General features: G+C 34.9%; 1 protein-coding gene across 5 annotated transcripts in view; it reads right to left on the minus strand.

The window, feature by feature from the left end:
* dom (domino helicase) overlaps window positions 1–23563 on the minus strand; it is a 689640-nt gene that overhangs the window by 601842 nt on the left and 64235 nt on the right. For 4 of the 5 annotated variants that reach the window (XM_069845730.1, XM_069845731.1, XM_069845732.1 and 1 more), the window contains exon 4: window positions 1107–1217. The exons of the other annotated variant lie outside the window; for it this stretch is intronic. In XM_069845730.1, coding sequence (XP_069701831.1) covers window positions 1107–1217 — 111 coding nt within the window. The remainder of the gene's footprint in view (window positions 1–1106; window positions 1218–23563) is intronic. 5 annotated transcript variants of the gene reach the window in all.

Here is a 23563-nt window from a genome sequence, read left to right on the forward strand (position 1 = left end):
ACAGAGTTTTCCGGGAAGAAAGGTCATTATTCTGGGAGATCATAGTATTTGGTCATTTTGAACAAAAAAGTTCATAATATGTCGTCTATACAGTATGATTGTAGAAACAGCACTGTTTGAATGTAAAACTTAAAAACCATTTTTGTCGTAACTTTTAACACTATATCACTTAGGAATAAGAAGTCATATATTCTTATTCCTGAACCATTTTTGGTTTATTCCTTTACTTCACATTCTTGTTCTAGTACCAATATTTTTTATAATACCTTCTAAAAAATTCCACTGTCCGTCCATGTCAATTGATTTCATGTCTTGCAAAAAAGATAACTTGTTGCTCATCAAAGACCGTGACATTCCTTGATGCCGGCAACAGAATTCAAAATGCAAGCAAGCAGTTTAAACAAAAATGGAAGAGGTTGAGGTCTGGAGTGTCGGTGGATGGGGAATGATACTCCCACGATCAACCCACCAATCAGGAAACTTGATATTGGTATGAACCCTCAAATGGTGTCAATGAGGAGTTCTGACATGCTCAAAGTACAAAACACACCATGCAGCTAAAAAACATCCTCTAGTAGTCCTGGCAATGTATGTATGTCGCAAATCTAATTACTTTGGTCCATTCATATGATAGTCTCTAAATTTTCAGAATTAATCTTTTTTTTTACGAGATCAATTAAACTTTATCTACCCCTCGATTGAGATGCATCTTGTTAGCAGAATTTTATCAGATTTCCATCTCAATGACCAAAGACAATAATTGAGACATACTTTCTTTATCCAACTGAGGGTGTGAATGATCTTGAAATTGTGAGATACAACATGAATCTTGCTTTTTTTCTACGGTACAGATAAAACTTTATAATCAGTTCTATTTTGGCTATCATTCAGTACAGAACACAAAATCATATTAACTTTTTTTTTTCCAAAATGACCAATACTATGATCTACAAGAATATATACCTTTCATCCTCTGTATATATAATTAATTAGATGGACTGAGAGTATGGTAACCCTGATGTTTGATAAACAACAAAATTAAATCAAAAATGTTACAATAAGCTCAGAACTGAAAATAGACTATATATATATGTTTTCCAAACTACCTGGCACAAGAGGGGCAGAAGGTGTACTGCCCATACAAGATGACATATGTGCTGGCCTCAGTCCAAATACCATCCCATGGCGACCCCCTTGAGGTCGCCCGGGGAGGTGACCTGCACATGCATTTTAATACACTATACACTCTGACATGTGAACAACATAGAGATAACATAGGTAAGATATCAGAAGAGAAAGGCACCAGAAACAATTTTCAAATATCATATCAGAGAATAAATGTGTCATCATACAAAATTCACAGTATAACAATATTAGTATCAAGTGTCTTAACTGTTACAAATCACGCATTTAAAATTAGAATAATGTTTGATTAAAATCATCTCAGTAACAACTTCTGTTAACTCATTACTAGGGGATGGATGTTGACGAAAAAGTCATCTTATTTCTCACATTAGGATAGTGCCTGTTAATATAGAAATCCTTTCTATGTTAATATCAACGTAAAAACATAATTTCTCATATTGCATTTTTTGACGCTTTTGAACTGATAGGTCATTTTTAATACTTTGAAGTACTTTTAGATCATTTGGAATGCATTTTACTTTCTTCTTTACCAATAGGTCTGTTAAATCTTTTTCTAAACATATAGGTCAATAATAATTACCTACTGAATAAGTGAATAACCGTGAAGTTTGAGTTTTATAGTTTGGAACGAACTCTAAAGTTCATCCTTCATTTCACTAAAGGATTCACGTCATACAACAGAAGTAATATAAAATGCTTGACAGCAACTTAGTTTAAGTGAGGCTTTGACTGCTACTGTTCTTTTGTCAGTACAGGAGTGTCTTTAGAATTTTTGATTGAAAGGGGCAAAGCTTTCACGTGTCCCCAACATGGTTCGGAAGGGATGTCTGCTGTAGTAGACAGTATTTTTAACTGAAAGATTCCAAGAATGCAAGCTGCGCCCACAATTTGTTTTGTCATTCACACTGGTTCGGAAGGGATGTCTACTGTAGTAGACAGTATTTTTAACTCAAAGATTCCAAGAATGCAAGCTGCGCCCACAATTTGTTTTGTCATTCACACTCCCTCATCTGGAAGATCTAGTAACAAAAGTGAAGAGCGGAAGGAGGTGGAGACAGAGAATGAAGGCACTGACATGGACCACCCCGATTGAAACACATTGTAAACCCCTCATTAAAATCTATAGTGTCCTCGTCTTAAAATCTTCATTTTATTGCATGCCCCTTTCCTTTATCTTAGTAAATTCCAGAAAGTTGTCTTCTCTCTCTGAGATTTGTAAGGCAGTCACTGAAACAAGATGACTAATTTTTAAGAAGTTTTGGGGAGTACTTTGAATAATATTTAAATGTCATTTTCTTTTAATTTTGTCATTTTTCCATTAGTTTAATGGCATTTTAATAATCACTTTAAGTAGATATTTAGGTCATCAACATCCGCCCCCTACTCATTACTTTCATTAACAGTTCCCGTCAAATTAACACCTAATCTCCACCACACCAACTAGTGTTAAAAAATCATCACCATTATTTATGTCACATCAGTTTTCAGTAATACACTGAAATGAACTCAAAAATAATCAATCTATAATAATAACTTTTCCATTTTGAATCTTGCGTACACTACTTTTAATACTTGAATATAATTAATTGATTAGCTAGTGGACTTACTCATGTTAATTATGTAAGATTTGTGCGGCTTACAGCTGTTTCAGTGCTTCACGCACCATCCTCAGAGCCTACTGGATCTCGGTGTCATCTCGAACTTCTCTTTCTGTTATGTGGGTGTGTTTGATTGTTGAAAGGTGTTGAAGAGTGGAGTCAAATAGTGTGTGTGTACTGAAATTGATCTGTGTGTTGAGAATTTGATCGGGGTGTGTTTAAGTGTGTTTGTATATTTCGTATTGTTCTAGTGTGTTGAGTTTTTGGTTCTTGGGTTGTATGTGTAGGATTTCCATATCCGCATTTATGTTACTGTATGTATGGTTAGCATTGGTTATGTGATCGCCGTATGTAGATGTATTGTGTCTTCTGGTTATTGCTTTAATGTGTTCTTTGTAGAGTGTTTGGAATGATCTGCCTGTCTGTCCTATGTAGAACTTATCGCAACTATTACATGTGAGTTTGTATACACCTGTGTGGTCGTATTTATTTGTTTGTGTTATTTGTGTGTTGAGATGTCTTTGTAGTGTGTTTTCTGTTCTGTATGTTATGTTGTATTTCTGCTTTCTGAATGAAAATGCGATCTTATGTGTGCTTTTGTTTTCATATGTTAGTGTGATGTATGTCTTGTGTTCTTGTGTTTGTGTTGTGTTTTGCGTGTTTTTGTGTTAAGTTTTTGTTTTGTCTTTCTTATGATGTTGTCTATTATGTTTGGATTGTATCCGTTTTCTTGTGCTATGTATTTGATTGTGTTCACTTCTTCATTGTAGTGTACATACTCAACAATGAACACAACAAATTGCAGACAACATAATATACAGGCATAGATACGTAGATGACATACTCATACTATACAAAGGAAACAAAAGACAAATACACAAACTACACCAATACATAAACGAATTACACCCAAAACTTCAATACACACTAGAATTTGAAAACAACAACTCCATAAATTTTCTAGACATCACCATAACAAAAATTGACAACAAACACACCTACAAAATATACAGAAAACCAACCACCATCACCACACACATACACAACACATCTAACCACCCCATACAACACAAACATGCTGCATTCAGGACAATGGTACACAGATTACTCAACATACCCATGAGCCAACAACACTACAATGAAGAAGTGAACACAATCAAATACATAGCACAAGAAAACGGATACAATCCAAACATAATAGACAACATCATAAGAAAGACAAAACAAAAACTTAACACAAAAACACGCAAAACACAACACAAACACAAGAACACAAGACATACATCACACTAACATATGAAAACAAAAGCACACATAAGATCGCATCTTCATTCAGAAAGCAGAAATACAACATAACATACAGAACAGAAAACACACTACAAAGACATCTCAACACATAAAAAACACAAACAAATAAATATGACCACACAGGTGTATACAAACTCACACGTAATAGTTGCGATAAGTTCTACATAGGACAGACAGGCAGATCATTCCAAACATGCTACTAAGAACACATTAAAGCAATAACCAGAGGACACAATACATCTACATACGGCGATCACATAACCAATGCTAACCATACATACAATAACATAAATGCGGATATGGAAATCCTACACATACAACCCAAGAACCAAAAACTCAACACACTAGAACAATACGAAATATACAAACTCACTAAAACACACCCCAATCAAATTTTCAACACACACATCAATTTCAGTACACACACACTATTTGACTCCACTCTTCAACACCTTTCAACAATCAAACACACCCACATAACAGACAGAGAAGTTCGAGATGACCCGAGATCTAGTAGGTTTTGAGGATGGTGCGTGAAGCACTTAAACAGCTGTAAGCCGCACAAATCTTACATAATTAACATGAGTAAGTCCGCTAGCTAATCAATTAATTAATAACTTTTTTCGCATACCTGTGACAACTGAGTATATAAATGTGCCAAAGTCATGTTTCTTAACTTATTAAGAAACATGCTTAACTCATTAAGAAACACGCTTCTTAAGGAGCTAAAGATAAGTTTGAGACAGAATCACTTACATTACAACAATGTACTGTTGACATAAGTTATCTTGAACCTTGCATCCCTGCTCAGTGTGGCATGTATTTGTTAATGTAATGGCACAGTAAAGATACCCCTCACCCACGTAATGTAAGTTTTTTTTCAGAAAACATTAGTCCTTTCACTGCTTGGCATTCTATTGTAAAGGAACTTGGTTCAGCCACCAACAATATAAAATTAGGTATCTTCTCACAGTAATCCAGTTTTGCGAGGAAAACATTATTTCGTACTTCATAGTTGGTCTTAATGAGTATGCATTTAAATACAGTGCCATGTGCACTCTCCTCCTCTTCTATCCAAGCTGTGAAAGACAATGGAGAAGTTACTGCAGCTATTTCTATGCATTATATACATTACTTACACCAATTATGTACCCAATTTTACAGATTTATTTCAATTTACATTAATTTACAATTAGGCACAATGCATATCACTAACATTACTGCCATCATCGTAGTCTTCATCATTGTCATCATCGTTGTTATTTGATCCAACATTATTTCATCAATGACATCATTCATTAATCCGTCCTTCTGTAGATATTGTTTCTCTTATCCTAGATCATATACACCCAGAATGCTCAGCGTTATAGGCTTTGACTGTAACAACTTTTGTCAAGTTTACTATGCTGCCATCTAGTCGATACATAATGAGTCATGTCATAAGTCCCATTTGAACTGCATTAGCGACTGTACTGCCATCTTGTGTTCGTTTACGCAGATGGGTGGCAATCCTGGCAGTTGTTCCCTTCAAAGTGCAACCGATTTTAACATAGAAATGAGCAATCTATATGTGATCTGGACTCTTATGCACTAACATGCCTGCATACCAACTCCAATACTCTGCTGTCAACATTTCTTAGTTATATAAAGTAATGTCTCTCATTATATTGTGTGCTCAAATAAGTGTTTCACCTTACCCTAGTTCACACATTGAGGAGAGGTGGATAAATGAAGGACTCTATGGTCATGTGTTTTGAAAAGCTCGTCTACCTGGTATTCCTTTGTCTTGTATTTATGAAGGCTCAATAAATTCTGAAGGCAGTCCTACAAATAGTTGCATTACAATTAACCCTCTTCTTTGCAACCAAGTGACATTACAATTAACCCCTCTTCTTGCAATGATATGAAATGTTGTTCATTACACTTCCGGAGTCTTCAGAAAAATTGGGCAGAACTTGATTCTGAATCCATTTTTTTTAAATTAATTGAATTCATCTTCCCATGGTAGTCTCTGATTAATGTGCCAGCTCCATAAAGTAACTGGTCTCCTGGTAGAAACCCACTTTCTGACTCCACTTGCACAACAGTATGTCTCTTTGATGCACTTACCCATGCTGTTACTTCTTTTTATATCACCTTCCTTGTGCCAGCATTTTCTGTCAATCCATGTTTCGCCCATCTAAAATTAGTTGTTCTGCTGCCTAAATTGCTTCATGAGACAATATAAGTTGTGCACAGTCCACAATGTCTGCCCTTTCAATGGGGAACTTCTTCTAGCTCTGGCACTTCTTCCGCACAAACCCCATTGTTTTTAAAAATTACGAAGTGAAGAATAACCCCACTGCCACCAAATTTTCTGTTCAAAACCCAGAATTATCTTCCTAATTGTTAGTTATCACTTTCTTAAACAGAATTCTTTGATCGTATTCCAAATGACACAATGATCAAGCTGTTCACTTCAATTTTACCATGAGTTCTAATTTTGGACTAAGTCTGTTTTACATAACTATAACAAAATATGCTACTCACAGTACACGAATTATCGTATATAAGTATTACAATTTATTGTACTTTCTAAACATTACATAAGTTACATATTCTTTCCCGGAGTAGTGTGAGGTTCATTTGCTTTTGAATCTTCTTAATAATCTTCACAAAGTATTTAGCCACTCTCTCATATGCCTTATTGAAAGGTTCCAGCAAAAACATTTAATTTTCCTTCTGATAATACTTAATGACATTTGCAATAAATTCCCTTCCCCTCTGTGATTAACAGGGTTGCTTTTCCTTCGTGGTGGTGTGATTTCACTGTAACTGCTACATTGTGGTTGCTGCTCCATCCTCTATGTTAACACTACCAGTATGCAGTAAAGAAAATAGTTCTATGTTCAAGAAAACCTATGACAACAGTATTAAGGAAAGAAGTAATTCTATTCCATTATTATTTTAAACACAAGATAGACTGTCCATAAATAAGTTGCTATAATGATTCCAAATATAGCATAGGCACAAAGAAAAATAATTGAGTCTGGAACACTGTATTTAATACCTAATCCACATCTATTCACTGAACAACTTTGCTACCAGACACAAATTGGAGGAAGATATTGTCTGACAAATCAAAGTAAAACCATGGCCTGATTATATCTAACGCTAGTTGTTAGTAAAGCAAGAGAGAAATATATATACAAGTGCAGTGTTGCATGATCCTCTTCAACTCACAATAAATACACAGGATAATATGCTTCTGCAAATAATATATTAAATATGTTTTCTTACCTTGCTGGCTGTAATAAAGGCCTCAACATATCTCTTCCATCCTTGAAAACTAAATTAAAAGTGGTAGTTTCACTTCATCTTCAGAATTTGTCTCTCAGTCACTATTACTGTAGACACTATGTAACTGTACCTCTAGTCAACAGCTAGGATTTCGAAGATAGTGAAAAGGGATCCTCTGTTAAGTATACAGTCCCATTAGAAAACTTGGGTCAGTTCAGCTGCTTTCAGGCAGTCGATGCAGAAAGTCTTGGTTCTAATAAATACTGTAGTGTTTAAATATGATTACTGAATTTAAAACAGTGTGTATGTATGTGGGTGTTCAGGCATTAAGACAAAAATAATTTAACAAATGAATGTGGTGAAGTGGTATTACTGAATTTAAAACAGTGCAGGTTCTTTCAGGATACCTAATATATAAGGTTCGTTCCAACAAGCGGTTCATGGATCAGTTCATGTACGGTTCCTGTACCATTTCATGTGCATGCACTAGTTGAGCATCTGCTGTGAGATTGAAACTGGACTGGACGCTGTTGGAACGCTTTCGCGGTTCATTATGTACTAAATCCAGAGATGCTATAACTGTGATCATCTTTGCTAAGAGCGGGGTGTTTAATTATTATCGTTTCGCAGCTAATTCTAATTGCAGAAAATAGAATTTCTATCACTTTCTATAAAAAGATGACAAAAAATATGGAAGGCAAGAATTCTGCTAATTCAATGTCGTGTACTGGGGGATTCTCATCTAAAAATAGTTCTCTTTTTAATTATTAATTTATGTATGTTATTTATTATAGTTTTAAACTGACACTACTCAGCTGCATGTTGCAATTGTAATTAATTATTTCAATACCCAAATAATTTCCATTCCCTTTCTTTTTGGCGAACATTTAAATTAAATCTCTACTTTTATTATTTGTCTGCACTGTCACTTTTCATCTTAACCTCATTGATATAAACAGTCGATCATGTCTTTCTTCAGTATCCAGGAGACATTTGTGAGCTTATGTGCATGCGTGTCTCGCATACTCTTCCGTACATGCCTCAATCCACTGACTACTTCTGACCGTTGCGAACCCGTGCCAAAAGTTTGTTGGAACGCCCGACTGCAGTACATGTTTCTGGTTCAGGACTGGTTTGGATTGTGTTGGAACACTTTTTCTATACTGTGCATGCTCACGATAGTTACGGACGGTTCCTGACTGTTGTTGGAACGAGCCTATAAAAGTCAGTGACTGGGATTGACAGTGTGGGTTTTAAGACATAAAAATTAATTTCGTAACATTACATCTGAAGAGAAGGTTTTTCGAAGCCAGAGTAGGGAAGTATCCTGGTTATAATTGAATCCTTCAATGTTAAAAAGAACTCAAAAAATACAACTTTTCTGGATTGAAAAAACACTGCCATTTTAAGTTTATTTGGTAAAACAAAATATTGTTTTGTTGTATTATTTGGAGCCTATGAAACACATTTTTTGACTACCTAAATGTTAAACACCCCTAATGTTTCCGAATTTATATAACACTTTAAAATCATGACTTGGTTCCTTTTAACATAGTGTGAATAATAAAAGGCGAGAGTACAAGTAAACCGAACACTTCAACACAAATGCAAACTTGTAGTCATAGTACTTTAGGAAAAAAATAAATGACATACAAAAGTTATATGAACATTGTTCATTGTAAAAAAATTTTTCCTGGCTGAAATTCTATGCACATCTAGAACTTATGTTAATATTAATATTGCAGTGTGAGCTTATTGAAAATTAACGCTTTAATGCAAATTCAAATTTCTAGGCATACATTTCAGAAAAAAGTGACATAACAAATATGTTCAATATACAATGTACTGCTTGTGTTTTGTTTGCTTCTTGAACTTCACTTGAGTTACTCCTTGGGCCAAGCCAGTATTTCATCATAAAATTCCTTTGAATCTGAGGTGTGACACACGTAAGCATAGACTTTTTCTAGGTATTGAATCTTCTTAGCACTTATAGGCACTTTACCTGAATATGCCTTAGGAATGTTGTTCATACTAACAGCGGGCAGACACTTCTATGCAAGGCAGAAAGCATATTCTACAATACTACCAATGAATGGTTTGGTATTCACTATGCCTGGCTTTTCAGAATCAAAAACAAACTCCTTAAAAATAAGTAGGGGCAAACTGCGTTTTTTTGCTATGACTAAAATTTTTTGTTTCTTCAGAGATAACAGTCTTTTTGTACTTTTTAGGCCACCAGTTGGTGAAATCTAGAATGACATCAGAGGTGACAACACGTTTTATGGGGACATTTCTTGATAAATTCGCCAGAATTTCTACATAATCTTTAAGAGTATAAATTCTATCAACCGTTTAAGATTCTTCTTAAAAACACCAAATACCCTATCACAAGGTAGGAAAGAATGCTCGTTCTGGAAAATAGTGGGTCACCTTCTTCAAACATGCTGAATCAACAAGACCAAGACTCATTCTTATTAGTGTGTGGTTTTGGTTTCTGATCTGGGCATGCGTCAGAAAATAAATGCAGATTTTTCACATCAGATATCATTGAATTTTCAATATAGTCAAAAATTGATGTCACTTCACTGCTCCTCTTTTTCGCTTCTCCCTCATGATAAACATATAAAACAGCTGACTACGTTTTAAGATCATATGCACAAAAGCAGTGAGGTAACGGCAAGTTTTGCATATAGTTAAACACCAATCCACCAACATCATCTTCCTTTTTGCATACTTCACCAACAGCTTTCAGTTTCTTGTAAAATTTACCACTTCTCTTCTCGTGAACACTGAGCTCAGCTGCAACAGATCGTTCATGGATTCACACAGGTGAGGTGGTTGGAGTTTAGCTTCCAGTTCTTCAAATGTGCTACATACATCAATCTGTGTCCGCACAAAACGATAATTGAAATTTTCTTCGTACAACTTTCGAAATATCTCATATTTCACAGTGGTTTCTGGATGTTTTTCAACAAAATAGGTTATAAATGCATGTAATGTTTTCTTCAGTGGAAGACTAGAATGGAACAGTATTGCCACTGTACTAGGCTCATGATAATGACAACTTAAAACATTTACTTTGTTAAAAGAAATAAAATCAATGACTTGGTGTGTTTTAACATTGCATCATGAATCTGACTGTGCTGAATAATATGTTGGGGAAGTCAAACATGGTTCCTTTTAACGTAGTTTAATACAGCTTCGTCTTAAAAATGTTTTCCAGGAGAAAAATGAAAATTGCATTATTTTGACTCAGTTCCTTTTAACATTGGAGGATTCAATTAAACTGACACTACTCACAGTGTCCCAGTGTGGACTGTAATGAGTGTATGGCAGTGATATTTGGTAGATATGCTAACATGAGAAGTGATTTATGCGAGAAATATTAGTTGCAATTTTCGCCACCAGACGAAAATTTGGAGCTGTACAAATGGTATGCCAGTTCATTTGACATAGCGTGAGGAATACAGTATGGCTGTTGAGAAGAAAGACGGTGTACTCTTAGTCAAGTTATTTTATTAGTGCAACAGCAGTAGCAGTGCTGCATTGAGGGAATATCGCCGCCTGAAAGGACTGAGAAGAGGACCCATGTCAACAAATGGGTTAAAGAAGATAAGGAAATTCGAGGACAAGGTGAGCTGGGTGTGGCACCAGGGAGAGGAAGGCGACCCATCCTAATGGCAGTTGTTGACAAAGTTGCTGTGACTGTAGCTGACAATGCAACATGTGTCCCAAATTCTAAGTGATTGTCTATCCCATGGTCAACAGTTCGAAAAGTTCTGTGGTGCATTTTCCACCGCTACCCCTACAAGAAACAAAATATGCAACAGCTGAAACCTCATGATCCACAACAACACCTTGATTTTGTCCTTCAGTTTTTGGCGCAGATGGAAGTGATAACATGGGGCGGGGGAATATTCTGTAGACTGACAAGGCACATTTTACACTGAAAGATGCAGTGAATATGCAGAACTATCGCATATATGGTTAGGCTAAACCGCATGTGTGCACGAAGAGTCATTCCACTCTGAGTACTGTACATGACTATCTGGTGTGGATTCACAAGCACCTTTATTCTTGGTCCATTTTTCTTTGAGAAGATGAAACTCTGAAGACCTGTCAGGAGTACCGTGATGTCTGCACAATATGAGGACATCCTTGTGCAGTAATTCCTACCTTGTAAGAACGTAACTGTATTGAGACAAGGTTTAAGCCACAGTGGCATTTGTCGCATTTTGCTGCAAAAATGCGACAACCACATTGGACTTCAGAAACGAAGATAGTAATGGGGAAAATGAAATCAGAGATGTGTATGAACTAATCTGAATTTAAATGAAATGCTAATGACATGGACAATGTTCAAAAAGTATTGAGCAATAGATTTCAGGAATAGATTTCAGAGTTGGTACAATTCATGCTTACATAGTTCATAATGCTAAATAAAAAAAAAATAATCCAGTTTCGACTTAATGTCTTTCAGCTCCAACCAATTCAATTCCATTGCATATTGTAAACTGTGAGTGAGGATTTAGGTGCATGAATCGTGTAAAAACTGGAATTAGAAACTGCCTTTCAATAAAAAGAGCTACCATTCTGCTAACAATAAATCTTGAAGGCCTACTCGAAAAGAATTTCAATGTTTAGAGTGCCCATAGAATAACGTATTTTAATGTGATGTAAATTCAGCAGTAATTGATTCTAAACATACCTACGTCTAATGATTTTTGATAACTTTTTGTTTCTGCATACTTTATTAATTTTATCTTCCTGTACAATTATTTATAATATTGTGCAAGCTTTTTGCAATTTGCATACATATAATTTTTCATTTGTGCATTTTTGCGAATTTATTTTCTAGCTTAACTCTGGTTGAGACCACCATTTTTATGCAAGTTGGGGCAACACCATATATTGGTTGACAAATGAAATGTTTGCTTTGTGCAATATTCACTGATGAATGCATTATCTCCAGAAGCTTTCCCAATCCTTGGCCTGCAAGATCCCCTGACGTGAATCCATGTGACTTCTGGCTATGGAGATACCTGAAAGAACGCATCTATCAGGGACATGTTTGGGCTGTGCCTGATCTGAAGGCTAGCAACATATGGGGACATGTCACTCAGATTCCACCAGAACTGCTGTGAGCAACTGTTGATCACGCCATTTTACAGATGCAGCATGTCGTTGATATCTCCGGTGGACATATTGAAAACATTTTGTACCCACTTGATAATGAATCTGTTAACATTATAGCTTTCTCACGTGTTTTACCTTTCCTGTCTAGGTCCTGTTGCTATACATTCTGTACTATTTCCACGTATTGATTGCTCCTGCAGCATCACATTTTCGTCTGGTGGCGAAAATTGTAACTAATTTTGTTTCTTGCTTAAATTGCTTCCGCATTCCCTTGTTAGCATATCTACCTAATATTACTGCCATATGCTCAGTACAGTACACACTGGGACACTGTGAGTAGTGTCAGTTTAATTGTAACACGTGGCACTATATAATGTTCTATATTTAATGGAGAATAGGTCGAAAAATGGGTAAGCAACAATACTTGCAATTTTTTGCTTTTATTTCTTAAATAATTCTTAAAAGTAATTTCTGTCATTAATATTTACAGTTTTGTTCTGAAGTCTATTATCTCTGAGTATTATGCAAGCAAATTTGGTTCTATTTACCACTGTTTGAAAAACTGAGTTCTATCTACATCTGAGCTATTATTTTATGTTTATCTCTCGTTTTTCTTTGCATATCATTATTAATTCATTAAATACAGTATTTTTGTAATATGGAAAATGAAATAACTTCAGTATAATGTCATACCAGTGGATCGAAATAATTATATTCCACTGCGAAAAGTGTTAGAAATTATAGGGAGAACACATTTTGGAAGGTAAACTTAAAACATAGCCATATATTGCTAATTTATAATTTGGACATCTGTAATATATGATTGTGAAACAATTCATTAAAGTAGTATTTGGATGAATACACAGCATATACATTAACTCAGTATGTTAAATCAGCGCTGAAAATAATTTTATGCAATATTTTCTTCTTAGATTATGATTCATCTGATACTTCCTTAAGTGATGACAATTTTTTCATATGCATCTGATACAAACACTCAGAAAATGACCCCCTAAATCAGATTGGTATGATATTTGTGAAGAATTTACAATAGCTAAGGACGAAAACACAGTCACTGAAGATGTCAAAAAAGTATGATGCCCATTTAATCCTGCGTTACTGTGGCAAATGAAATTTACTTCGCTATTGTGGTGGAGTGTGACAAACCCCAGCGGAATAGGATAATTGTTTGAATATATAAATAAACTGGTGGCTTGTGCACTAAGTTCATTAGATGTTCAAATAAAAATTTTTCAGATTTATTTTCAATGAAGAATACCAGACATTTTGAAAGTTATTTGTTCCCTTAAAATAATGAAACACACCCCCTCTGAATGTTTTTTATGCGAAATACTTTTTCTTGAACCTATCCACCTTCAGTTTTTGAGTTTCAATGCGAAAACGCAAGTAACAGTGTCAGGACGATCAGTGGGTTTTTCATGTGGGAGTAAAGCAGTAGCTATTTCAGGTCACTGTGGATTGTAGGTGAAAGTTAAAAAAAATGTCAGGTTTGCTATGCTTTCGCATGGTATAGCTGCTGCATGTAGAGCTTGAAATGTATAGGGTAAAATCATTTTATCCTGCTAAGATATCTTGCTGAAATGATCAGGAGACTACATAATTTTGTAGGCTTCTTATTTTATCAGTAAGTAATACCTTTTGGTCTTTCCTTAGGAACTGTAATTTTTGCGCTCTCTCGAGCCAATACCAAAGAGAATGACGCATATAAATATCTATACCACACCGCCATTAAGTATATGAAAAAGACCCAACCCCATTTGATTAATAACTATAAAAATATTTGATTTTTAATAAGAATATTATTATCTTACGTAAGTTTTGTAGTTACATTCTATATAGCCGCCACTCAGCAAATTATAGAAATGAAGATCTAATTTAAGATATTCTCTACATCTTCTTATATAACCCCATATCATCAATATAGCATTAATATGTACAATTAATGAAAAATAGTCCCATCATGGCATTAACTATGATAATATTTCATTTCTAATGGTAATAATGTCACCAAATCACCTCAAGTTTTGTAGATTTTAATATCCAATATACAGCTGTACACAGAAAATTAGACACCGCAGAATCAGACCTGTAAATTATTTTAGTAAGCCTTGAAGTTTTTAATAACCAACTGAATTTGAGCTCTAAATATGTCAGCAATCCTGCAGGTCATGATGGTCTTCGTGTAATAGCCCACTGTTTATTGTAGTGTGGGTTTTTGTTTTATACTGAAATACAATTAGTTTTCAAAACTGACGAAAGATGGATTTTGGAAAATAAGAAAATTATGTAGGAAAACTAATGCTTCACTGAAAGTTACTATTTTTCTGAAAATCCTTGGATGCCAAGCTTCAAAATAACGGGTCATTCATCAAAATCCGTTCAGCCATTTTCCCGTAATTTCCATTACCAGTTCAAATTATATATATATATATATATATATATGTATATAATGTTAATGTTATGTTTTATTTAACGGCGCTTGCAACTGCAGAGGTTATATCAGCGTCGCCGGATGTGCCGGAATTTTGTCCCGCAGGAGTTCTTTTACATGCCAGTAAATCTACTGACATGAGCCTGTCGCATTTAAGCACACTTAAATGCCATCGACCTGGCCCGGGATCGAACCCGCAACCTTGGGCATAGAAGGCCAGCGCTATACCAACTTGCCAACCAGGTCGACTATATATATATAATATTTTTACATGTATATTGTAAGCTGTGAGTGATGAAAGAATACCTAAACAAATATGAGAAGTCAGAGCTAGTAGGTTGGGAAGAAAGAGACCGAGAGGGAGACCTGGAATAATAGTATAAAAGAGATCTTACCAAGAGAAGGAGTACCCTTAGAATGAGCTAAAAAGTTGCAGTAGATTGCAAACAATGGCGAGCTCTTTGCAAAACCTCGACACCAAAAGGTAGAAGAGGATCGGAATAAGTAAGTAATATTGTAAACTATACTTCTAACAAACATATACAGAGTGTTTGCTTACATAATGTAATTGACTGGACTGGCACGAGGCCATGGAGCATGTTGCAAACCATCTCCCATATGCTGCCAGTTTTATTATTACTGAACTTATCTTGATTATAAGAGATGTTGGAAATTATGTCATTCCTTAGGGACTTATAAGATTGGAATACACCAAATGCTCTTCTAAGTATTATTCTTGTATGGTTTCCTCATTTTCAAGTTTCCTTACTGTACATACACCAACTCCCATATACAGTGAAACCCATTCCTCAACTTTGCTTAACACAGTTTATTTTATTCTTCTGTTCCTATTTTAAATTTTCCTTACTGAACATAAATTTTGAAGATGAATGGAATGATATGAGTTTTAATTTAGTTTTCGGTGGAATATCAGGGATGCAAGATATATCATGATGAGAGACAAGAGATAAAATGAGGCAATGATAAATAGAACATGATGAAATTATATGGTTAAGGCAGTGGTTCCTTGACTTTGATTACAAAAACTTACCTAACATACAAGTAACAATGCTAAACTGACCATGTCTGTTAATTTATCAGGTTGCAAAAAAAAAAAAAAAAAAAAAAAATGCAAAGGTAAAATTAAGATGATCTTCCTATATCAGCTGAAAGATACTCAATACGACAGTTAATAGTATTATTAGACAGCTGTACTACTTCAAAATTTCATTTCATGCTGTTTTATCTAATAAGCAATTTGCCATGTCTATTGCACATGGCTTAATTAAGATTTCTGCAATATATTGTATGAGCTTCCCCTGCTAACATTATGCAGTAATTCATACAGTGTATAGCATTTTCATTATCGGTTTTCACATTTTACACCAAAACTGTGCTAACCCTTCATATTTAGGCTTAAAAAACACATTCTTATCCTTCCATTCAGGGTGGTTTGTTTCCAAACGTCCACACAACAATCAACATATGAGCTGTTCAGAGCAAAAGTGGTAAGTCAAAATTGGGTAATGAGGATTAAAGTAAAAATTCTGTAAAATACAGCGCAAAGTATGTCCTTCGTGTTATCCACCGACTACTAATAGTTTAAATAAATTGAATATTAATTGCTACTTTGCGCTGTATTTTACAGAATGTTACTTTAACACTCATTACCGATTTTTGACTTTCATCACTTCTGCTCTGAACAGCTCATATTTTCGTATTTTGGTCGAATCACCTGTCCATTAGCAGCACTGAGGGATAATACATGACACGGTGATATACCAGTTGTTGAATTTGTAGAACTGTCACCTTTATTTTTATCAGCCAATCCACTAATGGCATTATATGCGAAAATTAATATTAATATTTAATAACTCTATAAGGCTATATTTAGAACTGTAGTCACATGATTATTAATACATATGTTATATATCTTCTAACACTAACACCTGGGTGAATATTAAAAACTAATTATACATTTTTTCTTAGGAGTTTCTATATATTTTTCCCTACAAGAAGACCTACTTTCACTGTTCAAAGAACTTATACTTAACATTTCTACAGAACAGTTGAGAGTGATTGTCGAACTAATCTAATAGTAAATATGTTAGGCAAAATACTGACGTTAAAAAATCAAAGAATTACTAAAAAAAGGATTTTCGGAAAGTTGCACAAAAAATTCTAGTTTGGACGAAAGAGTGGTAAATAAATAGTCTCTTGAAAATGAAACTTTCTTATACCTGCACTTAGAATTTGGAAACATATGAAATCATAAAACAAGAGATGACAGTCACTCAAGTTCAATGTAAAAAAGAATGATTTTTCTTCAAGGATAAATCGGCAAACATTGCATTTCAATATTTCTGAAAAGTATAAACTTTCATTCTATAAAAAAGAGTGACCTGTCACTAAAGTTATTGATTTCAGAACCTCAGATACATAGCCAAGAGACAGCCCTTTATAAGGTTTCGTTTCAGAAACTCTGTGTCCATGCGTAAGTTAAAATAAGTTAGTTTCCTTCAACATCTCTCTTTAGTTATTGCTTATGAAAAGTCAGAGTTTTTTCCCTCTTTTATAACCCTGCCTTCTGAATGTTCCTCTTTTATAGTCTGCTTTTGTAAATTTTGGGAGAATTTCAACTGAAAAAAACATGTAAGTCTCCAAATATATTACAAATATTTGTAAATAAAGCGAAATATTATTTTGCTATTAAAGGAATATGATAAACCGTGTACTCCTTGGTAATCGTTGACAGAGGGGATCCGTGAAGCACATTTTGGGAACCACTGGCTTAGAGTTGTGATAACAGTACAAAGTGACCATGACACTGATGCTGGCAGTGATGTTACTGATGGCGGTGGTAGCAGAAGACCTGGTGTCACTGGTGATTGATGACAATGATGACTAGCCTACTGCATTAAATATGTAGCTGTCTAGTCATTAAATATAGTCCGGGTCAGTTTACTTTATACTCTAACGGTGTAACCTAACCATTTTTCCACTCATTACTTCATACGTTAGTGGATTGTGGTGATTTTCTAGTATGCAGGTTGAATTCTCTTTTGCTAACTTCCTTTTGGATTTCAATACCGGTACTGACAAATACTACAAATGGTAGTGATTATGTAATTGTTATGTTGGCAGCTGAGACAAAACTTGTTGGTACTGGAGTTCCATGGAATTAAAATTGTATTAGATTTCTGAGCCAGTTACTGGAAGCTAGTGAAATTTTAACATACAGTAGAACCTCGATTATCTGTCATCCTATTAACTGACTGTCGGATTATCCGACTTTTTTGCGGCAGAAAAAAATATGAAGCAGCTACTACTGTACATTAAGTTTCTACGTAGTTTTTCTACAGAGGGTTAATACAAGCCTTTACCCTTACGCAGGAATGCTTCGCTGTCAGCAACATAAATAGTCTACTTGTAAAATAGCCACTACAGTATCTGCTTGCAAAGTAATTACCCCAAGAACTTCCACAAACCCATGTACCATTCTGTCCTTAGGCTATTTGGGAGAGGAGAAACTGTGGTTAATGTTGTTTCAGAGTAGGAGATTGGCGTTACAACTGTACGCGATTTAATTTAAAAAACCTGAATAAAGAGCATGAAGTAGTACAAATCTACAATATGAGACTTCTACTATTCCTATCTTTCAGCAGACAATCATCAATCATCAATACTTGGCTCTTAAGAACCCATTGTTGACAACCGAACTTTTAGCGAACTCCTCATCCACTACAGAGCATATTAAACACAAGACCACAAAGGAAACTAAGAAATTGTAGGCCAAAGTATTGTGCACCTAATTTATGAAAATCTTTAATAGTATGGATTATCCGACTTTTTCGATTAACAGTTCAGTCCATCCCCTGCATTACTACGCATAATAGAGGTTCTACTGTAGTAATAATTAATTAATATCTGTATTAATATTAATACATAATACTTACTGGCTTTTAAGGAACCCGGAGGTTCATTGCCGCCCTCACATAAACCCGCCATTGGTCCCTATCCTGAGATCAATCCAGTCTCTATCATCATATCCCACCTCCCTCAAATCCATTTTAATATCTTCCCATCTATGTCTCGGCCTCCCCAAAGGTCTTTTTCCCTCCGGCCTCCCAATTAACATTCTATATGCATTTCTGGATTCGCCCATACGTGCTACATGCCCTGCCCATCTCAAACATCTGGATTTAATGTTCCTAATTACGTCAGGTGAAGAATACAATGCGTGCAGTTCTGTGTTGTGTAACTTTCTCCATTCTCCTGTAACTTCATCCCTCTTAGCCCCAAATATTTTCCTAAGCAACTTATTCTCAAACACCCTTAACCTATGTTCCTCTCTCAAAGTGAGAGTCCAAGTTTCACAACCATAAAGAACAACCGGTAATATAACTGTTTTATAAATTCTAACTTTTAGATTTTTTGACAGCAGACTAGATGATAAAAGCTTCTCAACCGAATAATAACAGGCATTTCCCATATTTATTCTGTGTTTAATTTCCTCCCAAGTATCATTTATATTTGTTACTGTTGCTCCGAGGTATTTGAATTTTTCCACCTCTTCAAAGGATAAATTTCCAATTCTTATATTTCCATTTCGTACAATATTCTCTTCACGCGACAATCATACACTTTGTCTTTTCGGGATTTACTTCCAAACCTATCTCTTTACTTGCTTCAAGTAAAATTTCCGTGTTTTCCCTAATTATTTGTGGATTTTTTCCTAATATATTTACATCATCCGCATAGACAAGCAGATGATGTAACCCGTTCAATTCCAAACCCTCTCTGTTATCCTGGACTTTCCTAATGGCATACTCTAGAATATTAATACATAATAGTTACCGTGACTGTTACACTTTTACGTCATACTACTTTTGACCAATAAAATGGTACGAAAGAATGTCTTTCAACCAATCATGGCTACTTATCGCACAATTTTATCACTTCTCTAGCATTTGTTTGTTTTTATCACTATCCTAGCATTTGTTTCTTTGTTTGCCAACATTTCAAACTGCAAATTCTTTATGGTACTATAAAACATGCTTTGTGATCGTAGTTTGTTTCCCGTATAGATAGATGACTGAAAATGGTAACTTCATTCAAACATTTTGGTGAAGGTTACATTAATGAAATATAATTTTAGAAGGTCAATTAATATTTTATTGTATTAGAGTATTTTATTTCTTCTAATCTTTATATACTTTCTTCTGTTTTTATCACCTCCCTATCATTTATTTGTCTGCCAACATTTCAAACTGCAAATTCTTTATGGTACTATCTGAGAAGATAAAAAAGAGGCTACTATAAAACATGCTTTGCGATCGTCATTTGTTTATAGTATAGACAGTCAATTGAAAATGGCGGCTCCATTCAAACATTTTCATGAAGCTAACATTAATGAAATAGAATTTATGTAAGTCAATTAATATTTTATTGTATTAGAGTACTCTTTCTTCTAATCTTTATATACTTTCTTCTAATCCTGTAATAGTCAATTAAATCTCACTCGAGTTTTGTTTCATTTTCTCTAGATCAGCGGTTCCCAAAGTGTGCTCCCAAAGTATGGTTCTCAGGGGCTCCATCCGCAGGAGTTATGAAGATGACAAAAATTGCTAATTCCATCTAGTCTCTGGCATGAAAAACGGGAACTACTTCCATCAAGCGAAAAATACATTCAGAGAAAGTAGTTTGTGTTCTTCTTGCTACATGGAAGCATTAATATTAGATCTACTCGTCACTGGAACTATCTCGATCTTTCTTGCTTGCCAAGTACTCAATGATTCTCGAAATTTATTTTATTTTTGATATATTGGGCAGGCAGCATTTGTTATTCATGGTACGTGGAATCTACAATCTATTGACTGTTACGTTACCTCAAAAAATATATATACTGTATACCTGCATCAACCAGTGCTCAGTCAAAGGGAGATAACAGCTATAACCTTACTTTCAAAGAAGATACTGCGAATTCCTGGGAATTAGTTCGGAATATGTTGAACATGATCCTGTCTCAGAGTCTACGATGCCTAGTGTAGAGGTATTGAAAGTAACAAACGAAAATATTGTGATTTATATGTAATGATAAAACACACTTGTTCGGTCAATAATACAGTGTTAATTGATTTTACGAAATATATTAAAGGTGATATGTTACAGTTGTATGAACACTACTTATTAATGTTCATACAACTGTAACACATCACATTTAATGTATTTCATTGTGATTTATATTTCGACATGGGATTCACTGAGTTTGCTGATGGACGTCCACAGTGCGTGATATGTAACAAAGTTTTTCCCAATAGTTCCATGTTCCCTGCCAAGCTTAGACGGCATTTCTCAATTCAAAAATTCACAAATAAAACTGCAGACAACTTCGAAAGAAAAAGTGACGAACTCCATGCAGTTCAGACAAAATTTTACCTCGTGTAAAAACAAACAACAAGAAAGCACAGAAAAACCATCGTACTTGGTTAGTCATGACCAGGCTCTTGGTGGTGAACCTCACCCTTGCTGAAACTCTTATGAAACCACTATTAGTGAAGGTAGTGAAGTGCATGGTGGACGAGAAAACTGCTAACTTGATTTCCAGTATGCCCCTATCAAATAACACTGTGCATAATCGAATCCAGAATATATGAAAAGACGTAAAAAATATCATGAAACGAAACGAAATTTTCGTTACAACTTGACAAATCCACGGTTTTTGCCGGATTAGCTATGTTAATGATGTTTGTGCGATAAGAATTTTCAGGGTTTGTCATGAAATATTTTGTTCTGCAGCCATTGCCATCCTCTACAAGCGGTACTGAATTTTTTTCTTCTTAATTGAAAACTCGATACCGTGGGACAATTGCATTGACGTATGCACAGATGGTGCTAAGGCCATGGTAGATCCTGTTGCTGGCGCTATTGCAAGGGTCAAGAAAGTTTTAAAAACTGCACAAGTAGTCACTGTGTACTACACCAACACACCCTCGCAACAAAAAAATGCCATAAAGCAGGTACTAGACAAAGCTGTCAAAATTGTCAACTTTGTTAAGGCACGACCTTCGCAGTGTAGGCTACTTAAAATCCTGTGTGAAGATATGGGTAGTATACACAAGTCATTTTTAGTAATATTACACACAGAAGTGTGATGGTTGTCACGCAGTAAAGTGTTGTCCCGATTACATGAGCTTCAAACAGAAGTTTCTTTACTTTTGAAATACCAGAACAGTTTGCTAGAAGATTATTTGAATGATCAGGAATGGTTGTACAAATTATGTTACTTGGCAAACATTTTTCAAAAATGAATTCAGCACATACATACAAGGTAAACGGAAGACTATATTCGATGCTGATGACGAAATTGTCGCACTGAAGAAAAATATAGTGTTCTACATAGAAAGCGTCGACGATAAGGATCTTACGTTTCTCACTGACTTCAAACTTTATAGAAGAAAATAACATAACAATGAATATCTCATTCATAGCAATAATGAAAGAACACCTTGACAATTTGCTTCAAAATATAAATTCATACTTTCCAAGGGACACTCAGGAATCGATTCTAAAGAAATATGAGTGGATTGTAGATCCATTTCCAGTGATGTTAAAACCAGCAGTCCTCACTGCTTCAGATATGAGGTCCTTATAGACATGGTTTCGAACAGCCACTGTCAGGCATAATTTAAAAGCAAACATTTCCCAATTTTGGGCTAAGTTAGGGGAGGATCTTTTGATATTAAGTTCAAAAGCTAAATTTCTCTCACTGCCCTTTGGTCCTGCGTACCTCAGTGAAACGACTTTTTCGAGGTACAGGCTACAAAAACAAAATATCGAACTTGTTTGGATACAGAAGACGATATACGTCTTCAACTGACTTCTATGACACCGGACATTGACAAACTCTGTCGCAAGAAACAGGCACATTCTTCACATTAACTTCGGGTGTACCTGTAACATAGTAACATTTTTTAAATATCGTAACTACAGTACTTGTTAATATCATTTTGTAGATTTAAATAAATTATATCCAGTATATTTTTACTATTGTTCCCTTTATTAATATATATATATATATATATATATATATATACACACACAGAGCATTCGCCTACGGCTGGGGCTCTATATATATATATATATAGAGCGTTTGCCTACGGGTGGGGCTTATGGACAGACGATTCCCCCAAGCGACACCGCAGGCAGGTTGCTTTCCTAGCCCCAGCCGTAGGCGAATGCTCTGTGTGTGTGTATATATATATATATATATATATATATATATATATATATATATATATATATTAATAAAGGGAACAATAGTAAAAATATACTGGATATAATTTATTTAAATCTACAAAATGATATTAACAATTACTGTAGTTACGATATTTAAAAAATGTTAATATGTTACAGGTACATATATATATATGTATATATATATGTACTTCCGTTTATGTATCGTGTGAAATATGCTTCATAGAACGTAGACAGATAAACTAAAAAGTAAACATTTCTTGGGGCTCCACGAGAAACTTTTGCTTCAAAAAGGGCTCCATGGCTGAAAGAGTTTGGGAACCACTGCTCTAGATAAATCTGCTCATATTCCACTCGTAGATTTATCGATAAAATCAAAACCTCTAGT

The sequence above is a fragment of the Periplaneta americana genome, chromosome 14 (assembly GCF_040183065.1).
Source record: "Periplaneta americana isolate PAMFEO1 chromosome 14, P.americana_PAMFEO1_priV1, whole genome shotgun sequence".
Classification (NCBI taxonomy): domain Eukaryota; kingdom Metazoa; phylum Arthropoda; class Insecta; order Blattodea; family Blattidae; genus Periplaneta; species Periplaneta americana.